General features: G+C 46.5%; 1 protein-coding gene across 1 annotated transcript in view; it reads right to left on the reverse strand.

The window, feature by feature from the left end:
• LOC131362793 (sphingosine kinase 1) overlaps positions 1-15076 on the reverse strand; it is a 41020-nt gene that overhangs the window by 23217 nt on the left and 2727 nt on the right. Inside the window, exon 2 of the mRNA XM_058405078.1 lies at positions 8051-8200. Coding sequence (XP_058261061.1) covers positions 8051-8200 — 150 coding nt within the window. The remainder of the gene's footprint in view (positions 1-8050; positions 8201-15076) is intronic.

The following is a 15076-nucleotide window of genomic DNA, read 5'->3' on the forward strand; positions in this document are numbered from 1 at the left end:
TGTGGATGGAGGGAGTGTGGATGGAGGGAGTGTGGATGGAGGAAGTGTGGATGGAGGAAGTGTGGTTGGAGGGAGTGTGGATGGAGGGAGTGTGGATGGAGGGAGTGTGAATGGAGGGAGTGTGGTTGGAGGGAGTGTGGATGGAGGGAGTGTGGATGGAGGGAGAGTGGATGGAGGGAGTGTGGATGGAGGGAGTGTGAATGGAGGGAGTGTGGTTGGAGGAAGTGTGGTTGGAGGAAGTGTGGTTGGAGGGAGTGTGGTTGGAGGGAGTGTGGTTGGAGGGAGTGTGGATGGAGGGAGTGTGGATGGAGGGAATGTGGATGGAGGAAGTGTGGTTGGAGGAAGTGTGGATGGAGGGAGTGTGGATGGAGGGAGTGTGGTTGGAGGGAGTGTGGTTGGAGGGAGTGTGGATGGAGGGAGTGTGGATGGAGGGAGTGTGGATGGAGGAAGTGTGGTTGGAGGAAGTGTGGTTGGAGGGAGTGTGGATGGAGGGAGTGTGGATGGAGGGAGTGTGAATGGAGGAACTGTGGATGGAGGGAGTGTGAATGGAGGGAGTGTGAATGGAGGGAGTGTGGATGGAGGGAGTGTGGATGGAGGGAGTGTGGATGGAGGGAGTGTGGATGGAGGGAGTGTGAATGGAGGGAGTGTGAATGGAGGGAGTGTGAATGGAGGGAGTGTGAATGGAGGGAGTGTGAATGGAGGGAGTGTGGATGGAGGAAGTGTGGATGGAGGAAGTGTGGATGGAGGAAGTGTGGATGGAGGGAGTGTGGTTGGAGGGAGTGTGGTTGGAGGGAGTGTGGTTGGAGGGAGTGTGGATGGAGGGAGTGTGGATGGAGGGAGTGTGGATGGAGGAAGTGTGGATGGAGGGAGTGTGTATGGAGGGAGTGTGGTTGGAGGGAGTGTGGTTGGAGGGAGTGTGGATGGAGGGAGTGTGGATGGAGGGAGTGTGGATGGAGGGAGTGTGGATGGAGGGAGTGTGGTTGGAGGGAGTGTGGATGGAGGGAGTGTGGATGGAGGGAGTGTGGATGGAGGGAGTGTGGATGGAGGAAGTGTGGTTGGAGGGAGTGTGGTTGGAGGGAGTGTGGTTGGAGGGAGTGTGGATGGAGGGAGTGTGGATGGAGGGAGTGTGGATGGAGGGATTGTAAATGGAGGAAGTGTGGATAGAGGAAGTGTTTATGGAGGATTGTGGAGCATTAGCTGGCAGTGTTCATGGTAATTAGCTTTGCTCGTGTTGGTTAGTGTTGATCTTCCTTTAAAATCCTAATTTGCAGCAGTGCCATGTGACTCAATACAACAATATATAAAGTGTATATATAAAGTAATAGCACACTTAAGCACAACATGAGCAACATTTTAACGTTGGAACCAAGTTTCTAGCGTGTGCAGGAAGTGAAGTCCGTAAAAATGCACTGAAAAATTAATTTAAGCACGGGCGCGCTAATAAATAAGCTAAAGTGCAGCTTATAATACTCCTGAGATCAGTGGAGTAAAGGGAGTAAAAGCAAGGCGACTTATAAGCAAGTTGAAACAGGCTTTATACAACTCGCTGCACGGCACCTAGCGCGAGCCTCCGTTACATATATAAAAACTATACATGCTTAAACTACTGCAAAAAATTATCGAATAATAAACACAAACTAAAGTTACAGTTAAAATATGAAGTCTAAACGAACCAGCATGTGTGCTCTGCTTAAATATCAGTTTAAAGACGATACGACTTAAAAAAACAAACCTCTTCTCTCACTCTAGCTGATGTCTCACACACACACACACACACACACCAGCGGTCTGAAGTCCGTGAAAAATACATTTACAAATCCATATAAAAACTATAAAACTTACCAGCATGAAAAGTAATATCACACCTAAGCAGCATTTCAGCGTTGGAACCATGTTTCTATCTATTACCGTTTAGGACTGGTACTGTTTTACATGCTTGTTTACGACATCTACAGATGCGTTTACGGCACCTACCGAAAATCCCCGAGAAAGACCGAACTGTACGGAAACCAGGAAGTGAAGTCCATGAAAAATGCATGTACAAATTAATATAAAATAAACTACAATATTTATCAACATGAAAAGTTAAAGCACACATAAGAAACACATGATGAACATTTTAGCGCTGGAACCAGAATTTTAGCTATTACCGTTTAGGACTAGTAGCGCGCCCAGGAAACGGAATAATAATAATAATAATAATAATAATAATAATAATAATAATAATAATAATAATAAATAGTGACGATAACAAGAGTGTTGACGCAATCACACTAATTAGAGCCTTGTACGTAAGTAGAGCTAATTTGTAGTCAATTCTAAGTTTAACAGGTAGCCAGTGCAGGGATGATGATATTGGGGTTATATGATCATATTTTCTTGATCTGGTAAGAACTCTGGCGGCTGCATTCTGGACTAACTGTAGCTTGTTTATTGAAGATGCAGGACAACCACCTAGTAATGCATTACAATAGTCCAGTCTGGAGGTCAGGAATGCATGAACTAGCTTTTCTGCATCAGATACAGATAAACTGTTCCTAAGCTTGGCAATATTTCTAAGATGGAAGAAGGCTGTTTTTGTGATATTGGATATATGATTTTCAAAGGATAAGTTGCTGTCTAATATTACATCCAGGTCTTTCACTGTTGAGCTAGTAGTACAAGTACATCCTTCTAGATGCAAGCTGAATTGTGAGAGCTTCTGTGTACTGGTTTTTGGGCCAATAAGTAATATCTCTGTCTTTAATAATAGAAAATTATCGGTCATCCAATCTCTAATATCTTTAACACACTCGGTTAGTCTAGACCAATTAAATATTTCATCTGGTTTTGATGAGATATATAACTGGGTATCATCGGCATAACAATGGAAACTAATCCCATGCCTTCTAATGATGTTACCCGATGGAAGCATGTATACTGAGAAAAGCAGAGGTGCTAAAACTGACCCTTGTGGGACCCCGTATTTCACTGGCACTACACTGGACAGTTCTCCATTTAAATCTACAGAGTGGTATCGATCAGACAGGTAGGATCTAAACCATTTTAATGCCTGTCCCTGCATACCTATGTGATTTTGTAAGCGATCTATGAGAATATTATGATCTATAGTGTCGAATGCAGCACTAAGATGAAGCAGGACTAAAATGGAGATGCAGCCTTGGTCCGAAGCTGGAAGCAATAGCCAGAAAGTTCAAATTTGTTCTGATTAGCTGAGAGAACCTCTTTCTACATGTTTTGTTGAGTCTCCTGTATGACTTTGGAACAGATCAGAATAAAAATACGGCCAGCTGATAAGATTGTCTCGTGTCTTTTGTAAAAATGAGACCTGTGTGAAATCTGAAACCAAGTGTGGATGGAGGAATTGTGGATGGAGGGAGTGTGGGTGGAGGGAGTGTGTATGGAGGAAGTGTGGATGGAGGGAGTGTGAATGGAGGAAGTGTGGTTGGAGGGAGTGTGGATGGAGGAAGTGTGGATGGAGGAAGTGTGGATGGAGGGAGTGTGGATGGAGGGAGTGTGGTTGGAGGAAGTGTGGTTGGAGGAAGTGTGGTTGGAGGGAGTGTGGTTGAAGGGAGTGTGGTTGGAGGGAGTGTGGTTGGAGGGAGTGTGGTTGGAGGGAGTGTGGTTGGAGGGAGTGTGGATGGAGGAAGTGTGGTTGGAGGAAGTGTGGTTGGAGGAAGTGTGGATGGAGGGAGTGTGGATGGAGGGAGTGTGGTTGGAGGGAGTGTGGATGGAGGGAGTGTGGATGGAGGAAGTGTGGATGGAGGGAGTGTGGATGGAGGGAGTGTGGATGGAGGGAGTGTGGTTGGAGGGAGTGTGGATGGAGGAAGTGTGGTTGGAGGAAGTGTGGATGGAGGGAGTGTGGATGGAGGGAGTGTGGTTGGAGGGAGTGTGGATGGAGGGAGTGTGGTTGGAGGGAGTGTGGTTGGAGGGAGTGTGGTTGGAGGGAGTGTGGTTGGAGGGAGTGTGGTTGAAGGGAGTGTGGTTGGAGGGAGTGTGAATGAAGGAAGTGTGGTTGGAGGGAGTGTGGATGGAGGAAGTGTGGTTGGAGGGAGTGTGGATGGAGGGAGTGTGGATGGAGGGAGTGTGGATGGAGGGAGTGTGGTTGGAGGGAGTGTGGTTGGAGGGAGTGTGGATGGAGGGAGTGTGGTTGGAGGGAGTGTGGATGGAGGGAGTGTGGATGGAGGGAGTGTGAATGGAGGAAGTGTGGATGGAGGAAGTGTGGATGGAGGAAGTGTGGATGGAGGGAGTGTGGTTGGAGGGAGTGTGGATGGAGGGAGTGTGGATGGAGGGAGTGTGAATGGAGGGAGTGTGGATGGAGGGAGTGTGAATGGAGGAAGTGTGGTTGGAGGAAGTGTGGTTGGAGGGAGTGTGGATGGAGGGAATGTGGATGGAGGAAGTGTGGTTGGAGGAAGTGTGGATGGAGGGAGTGTGGTTGGAGGAAGTGTGGTTGGAGGGAGTGTGGATGGAGGGAGTGTGGATGGAGGGAGTGTGGATGGAGGGAGTGTGGATGGAGGGAGTGTGGATGGAGGAAGTGTGGTTGGAGGAAGTGTGGTTGGAGGGAGTGTGGTTGGAGGGAGTGTGGATGGAGGGAGTGTGGTTGGAGGAAGTGTGGTTGGAGGGAGTGTGGTTGGAGGGAGTGTGGTTGGAGGAAGTGTGGTTGGAGGGAGTGTGGTTGAAGGGAGTGTGGATGGAGGAAGTGTGGATGGAGGAAGTGTGGATGGAGGGAGTGTGGTTGGAGGGAGTGTGGTTGGAGGAAGCGTGGTTGGAGGAAGCGTGAATGGAGGGAGTGTGGATGGAGGAACTGTGGATGGAGGAACTGTGGATGGAGGGAGTGTGGATGGAGGGAGTGTGGATGGAGGAAGTGTGGATGGAGGAAGTGTGGATGGAGGGAGTGTGGTTGGAGAGAGTGTGGATGGAGGGATTGTAAATGGAGGAAGTGTGGATAGAGGAAGTGTTTATGGAGGATTGTGGAGCATTAGCTGGCAGTGTTCATGGTAATTAGCTTTGCTCGTGTTGGTTAGTGTTGATCTTCCTTTAAAATCCTAATTTGCAGCAGTGCCATGTGACTCAATACAACAATATATAAAGTGTATATATAAAGTAATAGCACACTTAAGCACAACATGAGCAACATTTTAACGTTGGAACCAAGTTTCTAGCGTGTGCAGGAAGTGAAGTCCGTAAAAATGCACTGAAAAATTAATTTAAGCACGGGCGCGCTAATAAATAAGCTAAAGTGCAGCTTATAATACTCCTGAGATCAGTGGAGTAAAGGGAGTAAAAGCAAGGTGACTTATAAGCAAGTTGAAACAGGCTTTGTACAACTCGCTGCACGGCACCTAGCGCGAGCCTCCGTTACATATATAAAAACTATACATGCTTAAACTACTGCAAAAAATTATCGAATAATAAACACAAACTAAAGTTACAGTTAAAATATGAAGTCTAAACGAACCAGCATGTGTGCTCTGCTTAAATATCAGTTTAAAGACGATACGACTTAAAAAAACAAACCTCTTCTCTCACTCTAGCTGATGTCTCGCGCACGCGAACACACACGCACACACGCACGCACGCACGCACACACACACACACACACACACACACCAGCGGTCTGAAGTCCGTGAAAAATACATTTACAAATCCATATAAAAACTATAAAACTTACCAGCATGAAAAGTAATATCACACCTAAGCAGCATTTCAGCGTTGGAACCATGTTTCTATCTATTACCGTTTAGGACTGGTAATGTTTTACATGCTTGTTTACGACATCTACAGATGCGTTTACGGCACCTACCGAAAATCCCCGAGAAAGACCGAACTGTACGGAAACCAGGAAGTGAAGTCCATGAAAAATGCATGTACAAATTAATATAAAATAAACTACAATATTTATCAACATGAAAAGTTAAAGCACACATAAGAAACACATGAGGAACATTTTAGCGCTGGAACCAGAATTTTAGCTATTACCGTTTAGGACTAGTAGCGCGCCCAGGAAACGGAATAATAATAATAATAATAATAATAATAATAATAATAATAAATAGTGACGATAACAAGAGTGTTGACGCAATCACACTAATTAGAGCCTTGTACGTAAGTAGAGCTAATTTGTAGTCAATTCTAAGTTTAACAGGTAGCCAGTGCAGGGATGATATTGACGTTATATGATCATATTTTCTTGATCTGGTAAGAACTCTGGTGGCTGCATTCTGGACTAACTGTAGCTTGTTTATTGAAGATGCAGGACAACCACCTAGTAATGCATTACAGTAGTCCAGTCTGGAGGTCAGGAATGCATGAACTAGCTTTTCTGCATCAGATACAGATAAACTGTTCCTAAGCTTGGCAATATTTCTAAGATGGAAGAAGGCTGTTTTTGTGATATTGGATATATGATTTTCAAAGGATAAGTTGCTGTCTAATATTACATCCAGGTCTTTCACTGTTGAGCTAGTAGTACAAGTACATCCTTCTAGATGCAAGCTGAATTGTGAGAGCTTCTGTGAACTGGTTTTTGGGCCAATAAGTAATATCTCTGTCTTTAATAATAGAAAATTATCGGTCATCCAATCTCTAATATCTTTAACACACTCGGTTAGTCTAGACCAATTAAGACCACTAAGATGAAGCAGGACTAAAATGGAGATGCAGCCTTGGTCCGAAGCTGGAAGCAATAGCCAGAAAGTTCAAATTTGTTCTGATTAGCTGAGAGAACCTCTTTCTACATGTTTTGTTGAGTCTCCTGTATGACTTTGGAACAGATCAGAATAAAAATACGGCCAGCTGATAAGATTGTCTCGTGTCTTTTGTAAAAATGAGACCTGTGTGAAATCTGAAACCAAGTGTGGATGGAGGAATTGTGGATGGAGGGAGTGTGGGTGGAGGGAGTGTGAATGGAGGAAGTGTGGATAGAGGAAGTGTGGTTGGGTGGGAGTGTGGTTGGAGGGAGTGTGGATGGAGGAAGTGTGGTTGGAGGGAGTGTGGATGGAGGGAGTGTGAATGGAGGGAGTGTGGTTGGAGGGAGTGTGGATGGAGGGAGTGTGGATGGAGGAAGTGTGGATGGAGGAAGTGTGGATAGAGGAAGTGTGGATAGAGGAAGTGTGGTTGGAGGGAGTGTGGATGGAGGAAGTGTGGTTGGAGGGAGTGTGGATGGAGGACGTGTGGATGGAGGGAGTGTGGATGGAGGAAGTGTGGATGGAGGGAGTGTGGATGGAGGGAGTGTGGTTGGAGGGAGTGTGGTTGGAGGGAGTGTGGATGGAGGGACTGTGAATGGAGGAAGTGTGGTTGGAGGGAGTGTGAATGGAGGGAGTGTGGATGGAGGGAGTGTGGATGGAGGAAGTGTGGTTGGAGGAAGTGTGGATGGAGGAAGTGTGAATGGAGGGAGTGTGGATGGAGGGAGTGTGGTTGGAGGAAGTGTGGATGGAGGAAGTGTGGTTGGAGGGAGTGTGGTTGGAGGGAGTGTGAATGGAGGAAGTGTGGTTGGAGGGAGTGTGGATGGAGGGAGTGTGAATGGAGGAAGTGTGGTTGGAGGGAGTGTGGATGGAGGAAGTGTGGTTGGAGGAAGTGTGGTTGGAGGGAGTGTGGTTGGAGGAAGTGTGGTTGGAGGGAGTGTGAATGGAGGAAGTGTGGATGGAGGAAGTGTGAATGGAGGAAGTGTGGATGGAGGAAGTGTGGATGGAGGGAGTGTGGTTGGAGGGAGTGTGAATGGAGGAAGTGTGAATGGAGGAAGTGTGGATGGAGGAAGTGTGGATGGAGGGAGTGTGGTTGGAGGGAGTGTGGATGGAGGGATTGTAAATGGAGGAAGTGTGGATAGAGGAAGTGTTTATGGAGGATTGTGGAGCATTAGCTGGCAGTGTTCATGGTAATTAGCTTTGCTCGTGTTGGTTAGTGTTGATCTTCCTTTAAAATCCTAATTTGCAGCAGTGCCATGTGACTCAATACTACAATATATAAAGTGATAAAAATGACACTCAGTAAAACTGGTTGAGAATTGAGAAGGGTGTGTGTGTGTGTGTGTGTGTGTAAGATACAGACAGACCTGTGGTGATGAGTGTGTGAGAGATGTTTGCCTCAGTGAGCATGCTCAGTACAGGGCCAGTGTAGAGAGACATGGCCTGGCCTCGTCCACTCTGAGGATTCACCAGCACCATCACACGCCGGCTGACACACACTCGGCTCGGCTCGATACCTGAGAGAGTTACACACACACACACACACACACACAAATTAACTAAACACCTGAGAGACTTTTACACCAACACACAAACTCAATGATCTCTTCCTCAGAGAGTTATAGACACACACACACACACACACACAAACCGAGCTCAGCACCTGATGTTGTAATTTCCAGATTTTAAATATGTTCATTTTTATCATTTGTGTTTGATTTAGATGTGAAAGGAACTCCATGAGATCTCATCAGTGAGGTTGCTCTGCATCCTGTATGTATGAAGGACACGTTTTGTTTGGACAGTGTCACTGGACCTTCCTGTGTAATAATTTATTCCACTGTGAGGAATTGTAATTAGGCATTCTTCACGCTCTTATAGCCTGAGAACAGATGGAGGCTCGCGGTGCTGGACATGCTGGTCACTTTTCTGTGAAGAGTGACCAAAAAAAATGACCATCTAAGGAACACATGGAGCGAATGAGTCATGTCAGGAGACGTTTGGTGAGATGCAGAGATCATGACAATCAGGATAGATCATTCAAACATTAACGTCTTTCTTGAGTCTATGTTGAGTCAGTGATATGGAATGAAATATATGATTCACATCAATAGAGTAACTGTTTAGATATGGCATCAAAAGCCTACACTGAGAGATAATGTGACATGGTCAGTGAAGGACACCCAAAATCTGTGGGTGCTGCTACAACACTCATCTAAAGCCAACCAATAGGATGGCAGCATAAGATGACCTGAACATCATCACAGTTCAAAGGAATGCTCTGGAGATCTATCTTCCAGTAGTTTACGCCTAGAAGGCTACGCTTTATCTTACATTCTGTTATAGAACTCAGGATTTAATTTTATTAAGATCTTATACAGTCAAGATGTAGCCAAGATCTCCTTTGTTAAGTTCCAGACCAAGGTCAGGATCAGCTGAGAGGCAAGACTGCTGAGCAAAAAGCATCGAAGCATCAAATATTATTTCAGTCAAAACCTTTACTTCAGTTTCATATAGAACAGACCAAAAGAACTGTGGATGGAGGGAGTGTGGATGGAGGGAGTGTGGATGGAAAGAGTGTAGATAGAGGAAGTGTGGATGGAAGCAGTGGGGCTGGAGGGAGTGTGGATAGAGGAAGTGTGGATTAAGGAATTGTGGATGAAATAAGTGTGGATGGAGGGAGTGTGGATAGAGGAAGTGTGGATGGAGGGATTGTGGATGGAGGAAGTGTGGCTGGAGGAAGTGTGGATAGAGGAAGAGTGGATAGAGGAAGTGTGGATAGAGGAAGTGTGGATGGAGGAAGCGTGGATAGAGGAAGAGTGGATAGAGGAAATGTGGATAGAGGAAGTGTGGATGGAGGAAGTGTGGATGGAGGGAGTGTGGATGGAGGAAGCGTGGATGGAGAGATTTTGGAAGAGAAACAGTGTACCACAGAGTGAAGGGAAATGTGCAGACGTCTGGTGTGTTTCTGACACAGCTCTGACCTCCCAGTGTGTGTGAACAGATGGAGGTCAGCGGAGGTGGAGGTGTTAATAGCTGTCCCATGAGCACTGTGGCTGTGGGTTTTAGAGTGTAAGATGTGCAGATGAGGGGGGAGAGAGAGATGGGGGGGCAGAGAGAGAGACAAAGAGAGACAGAGAGATAGAGAGAGATGGGGAAAGACTTCTCACTTCCCTCCTGTTCAATTATCTGTCTATAAGACGTTGTGTAACATCTTCAGGTGTCCTGTAACAGCACTGGAACAGATGTAGAATCTTTATTCAGTAATGGAATTCTGTCCTCTTCTATAATCAGGTTTTTTTATTCAGCATTTGTTTTTCCGCCATTTCATCCCTGTAACTCAAAGACTCCGACTCCTCAGCGCACATTTATAAATTATACATCTGAAATCTGATCTGAGTTCAGCTTCCATTAGCCGAAAAGAAGAGTGCCCGATGCGGCAGAGCTTTTAGACACCACGCTGGGACGCTCAAATCGGATTCAGGTTTCATATACTCCAGAAGTTAAAAAGCTTCATCTGTTTAAAAACATACAACCTGGCCCAAAACCTGCTACTTCAGCTAGCATCGACAATGTGTTAGCTTTGACCCAAAAACATTACTGAGCTAGCATAAATAGCTTGTTATCTAAGAAAACATTACATCGAACAGCATAGGACACCTGTTAGGTTGAGCTCAAAAACATTACCTCAGCTAGCATAGGTCCCTGTTAGCTTTAGCTCAAAAACATTACCTCGGCTAGCATAGGTCCCTGTTAGCTTTAGCTCAAAAACATTACCTCGGCTAGCATAGGACACCTGTTAGCTTTAGCTCAATAACATTACCTCAGCTAGTGCAAGCAGCTGTACATTAAGTCATTAGCTACTAAAATTTGTGTTTTAGATTTAACACAAAATATTGTTTTAGCTAAATAGTCTGCTGTTATTACTACAAAGAGTACTTACTTTCCTCCAGTGATCAGAAGCAGCCACACACACATACACACACACACATACACATACACACACACACACATACACACACACACACACACACACACACACACACATACACACACACACACACACACACACATACACACACACACACACACACACACACACACACACACACACACACACACACACACACACACATACACACACACACACAAGCTCTTGAGAAGAGAAAATCAAGATCATTTACACATCCCTATCCATCATTTATACAGTACACACACACACACCGTCCTGTTTATCCTCACTCTTAATCCAGAGCTTCACAGCTGAGGTTCTGTGATGGATCGCCTGGAGCGAGAGAAAAGGTTCTGAATCTATGTAGGGTTTCTGTAAAAAAATGTTTTCTGGACAGATTTCTGCAGTCAGACACATGACAGGAGAGAGCAGTTTTCCATTTTATGCTCTGCTTCTCCCACTATGTGCAGTGTGCATGACTAGACAGTGTTAATGGTCCTGTGTGTGTGGCTGAGAGCCAGGTGTGGCCTGAAAGCCGAGTCAGCATCATTAATGTGCAGCCTTGCGTGTTACATCACAGCTGTGTGTGTGTGTTCGTTTCTCAGTACATCATATGTTTCACTTTATTTAGTTTCTTTTAAGAACTATTTGAAAAAATAGATCAGTGTTTGGTCAGTGTTATAGAGGTAATGATGCTTTTCCACTCAGTTAGAGGAACATTACAAACAGCTTATGATCCCATAGGATATGAATTACAGTGGGTTTGCTATGATGCACTATTTATTCATTAAAATGAGAGGCCATGCCTCTTACACCAAGACTGACAGACATTATTACGTCTAAGAGACACTAAGACTACACCTCCTTCACTGTGACTGACAAAAATATAGGCCTCCCTGTATATGTCTCTGAGGCCACAGAGGCCACACCCCTTCCCCTGAGACTGACAGATATTGAGGCCACGCCTCCCTGACTGAGACTGACAGCAAAGAGGCCAGGCCTCCTTTAGTGAGATTGGCACACATGTAGGCCACGCCTCCTTCACTGAGACTGACAGTCACAGAGGCCACGCCTCCATCACTGAAACTGACAAATACCGAGGCCACACCTCCTTCACTGAGACTGACAGACACAGAGGCCACACCTCCTTCACTGAAACTGACAGTCACAGAGGCCACGCCTCCATCACTGAAACTGAAAAATACCGAGGCCACACCTCCTTCACTGAGACTGACAGACACAGAGGCCACACCTCCTTCACTGAAACTGACAGACACCGAGGCCCCACCTACTTCACTGAGACTGACAGATGTAGAGGCCACGCCTCCTTCACTGGGACTGACAGACACCAAGGCCACACCTCCTTCACAGAGACTAGTGGTGGATTCTGTACTAATACAACCCTGGATACAAATCCTAAGCTGAAACAAATCCTCTGAATCCTCTGTGTGTGGGATTCAGGACTCTGTGTGTGTGTGTGTGTGTGTACAGGCTACCGCTGAGCTGCATATGTGCTAATATGAGATTAATGGAGCAGTGTGTAACAAAATAATAAAATGGTATAAAAAGCTTTTTGATCTGGAATGAAGATTAGATGAGAAACCGGTCCAGAGCAGAGCCCGTGTCCAGTGACGTCAAACTAAATGAATGTTAACGACAGGCAGCGCTGACCTTTAGCGTGATTGGTGAAAGAGAACACAAAAGCCAAACATCAGGCCAGATGCTTGATATGCAGATCCCACTGCTGCACACAGACGAAGCTTAGAGAAATCTCTAATCCGATGTTCAGGCCACGTGTCCCGCAGCCATCTGCTTTATCTATAAAGAGCCAGTTAGACATCATGGCTAGAGACGGATTTGTTTTTCACACTTTCTTGAAAACTCGCTTGAAATGCAAGAGTGATGTTAAAATCTGCACTACATGCTGCTCAGAATCACGCACGCTAAGACCAGTTCCGACGACGGGCGTGGGAGGAGCTAAGATCTACAGCAGCTTATTTCTTTTTATTTATTAATCTGATTTAATCTGAATTATTTATATATCCACATTCCATCAAATCCGACGTGATACTCGATCAGTGTCAGTTTACTGAGGGTGCCTTTTCTTTTCAAGCTGAGACTGTTCCATCAGTGTCTGAGAACGTTCAATAGATAAACAGTGTCTACAGTCACAAGAGCTAATTAGCATGTGGCTGTAATTTAAGATCATTAATTTGGAGTCTAATAAATTCTTGCTACAGCTCACGTTTCAGCCGCTAAATCTTCCATCAGCTCATTAGACCACAGAGAGCCAAGTGCAGCCGTCTGATTCCAGTTCTGATTCAGACTTCAGCTTAGCAACCGAGATGCTATAAAAAGATGCTGATAGCGATATTTACACCTGAGCAGAGCGCTAGAGCTCCTCCTCACTCTGTCAACAGTTTGTTAGAAACCCAGGAAAATAATCCTCCCTGAGTGACGTGTTTTATGTTTAAACCTTTTTATTGGTATGTTGGTGATTTCACATTGGTTAATGGTTTTGATTAACTATTCTGCCCGCTTCATCTTTAGTCTGTCCAGCTCTCTCTCCTCCTTCTCTGTACATTCTGCTCTGAGGGATCAGCTTCCAAAGCTGCCACACCTCCTTCACTAAGACTGACAGACACAGAGGCCACGCATCCTTCACTGAGATTGACAGACACAGAGGCCACGCTTCCTTCACTGTGACTGACAGATGCAGAGGCCACGCCTCCTTCACTGAGACTGATAGACACAGAGGCCACACTTCCTTCACTGAGACTGACAGACGCAGAGGCCACGCCTCCTTCAGTGAGACTGACAGACACAGAGGCCACACCTCCTTCATTGAGACTGACAGATGCAGAGGCCATGCCTCCTTTACTGAGACTGACAGACACAGAAGCCACGCCTCCTTCACTCACCCTGACAGATGCAGAGGCCATGCCTCCTTTACTGAGACTGACAGACACAGAAGCCACGCCTCCTTCACTCATCCTGACAGATGCAGAGGCCATGCCTCCTTTACTGAGACTGACAGACACAGAAGCCACGCCTCATTCACAGAGACTGACAGACACAGAAGCCACGCCTCATTCACAGAGACTGACAGACACAGAAGCCACGCCTCATTCACAGAGACTGACAGACACAGAGGCCACGCCTCATTCACAGAGACTGACAGATACAGAGGCCACGCCTCCTTCACAGAGACTGACAGACACAGAAGCCACGCCTCATTCACAGAGACTGACAGATGCAGAGGCCACGCCTCCTTTACTGAGACAGACAGACACAGAAGCCACGCCTCCTTCACAGAGACTGACAGATACAGAGGCCACGCCTCCTTCACTGAGACTGACAGATACAGAGGCCACGCCTCCTTCACAGAGACTGACAGATACAGAGGCCACGCCTCCTTCACAGAGACTGACAGATACAGAGGCCACGCGTCATTCACAGAGACTGACAGATACAGAGGCCACGCCTCATTCACAGAGACTGACAGATACAGAGGCCACGCCTCCTTCACAGAGACTGACAGACACAGAAGCCACGCCTCATTCACAGAGACTGACAGATGCAGAGGCCACGCCTCCTTCACTGAGACTGATAGACACAGAGGCCACACTTCCTTCACTGAGACTGACAGACGCAGAGGCCACGCCTCCTTCAGTGAGACTGACAGACACAGAGGCCACACCTCCTTCATTGAGACTGACAGATGCAGAGGCCATGCCTCCTTTACTGAGACTGACAGACACAGAAGCCACGCCTCCTTCACTCACCCTGACAGATGCAGAGGCCATGCCTCCTTTACTGAGACTGACAGACACAGAAGCCACGCCTCCTTCACTCATCCTGACAGATGCAGAGGCCATGCCTCCTTTACTGAGACTGACAGACACAGAAGCCACGCCTCATTCACAGAGACTGACAGACACAGAAGCCACGCCTCATTCACAGAGACTGACAGACACAGAAGCCACGCCTCATTCACAGAGACTGACAGACACAGAGGCCACGCCTCATTCACAGAGACTGACAGATACAGAGGCCACGCCTCCTTCACAGAGACTGACAGACACAGAAGCCACGCCTCATTCACAGAGACTGACAGATGCAGAGGCCACGCCTCCTTTACTGAGACAGACAGACACAGAAGCCACGCCTCCTTCACAGAGACTGACAGATACAGAGGCCACGCCTCCTTCACTGAGACTGACAGATACAGAGGCCACGCCTCCTTCACAGAGACTGACAGATACAGAGGCCACGCCTCCTTCACAGAGACTGACAGATACAGAGGCCACGCGTCATTCACAGAGACTGACAGATAGAGAGGCCATGCCTCCTTCACAGAGACTGACAGATAGAGAGGCCACGCCTCCTTCACTGAGACTGACAGATAGAGAGGCCATGCCTCCTTCACAGAGACTGACAG

This window comes from Hemibagrus wyckioides, linkage group LG12, assembly GCF_019097595.1.
Source record: "Hemibagrus wyckioides isolate EC202008001 linkage group LG12, SWU_Hwy_1.0, whole genome shotgun sequence".
NCBI lineage: Eukaryota > Metazoa > Chordata > Actinopteri > Siluriformes > Bagridae > Hemibagrus > Hemibagrus wyckioides.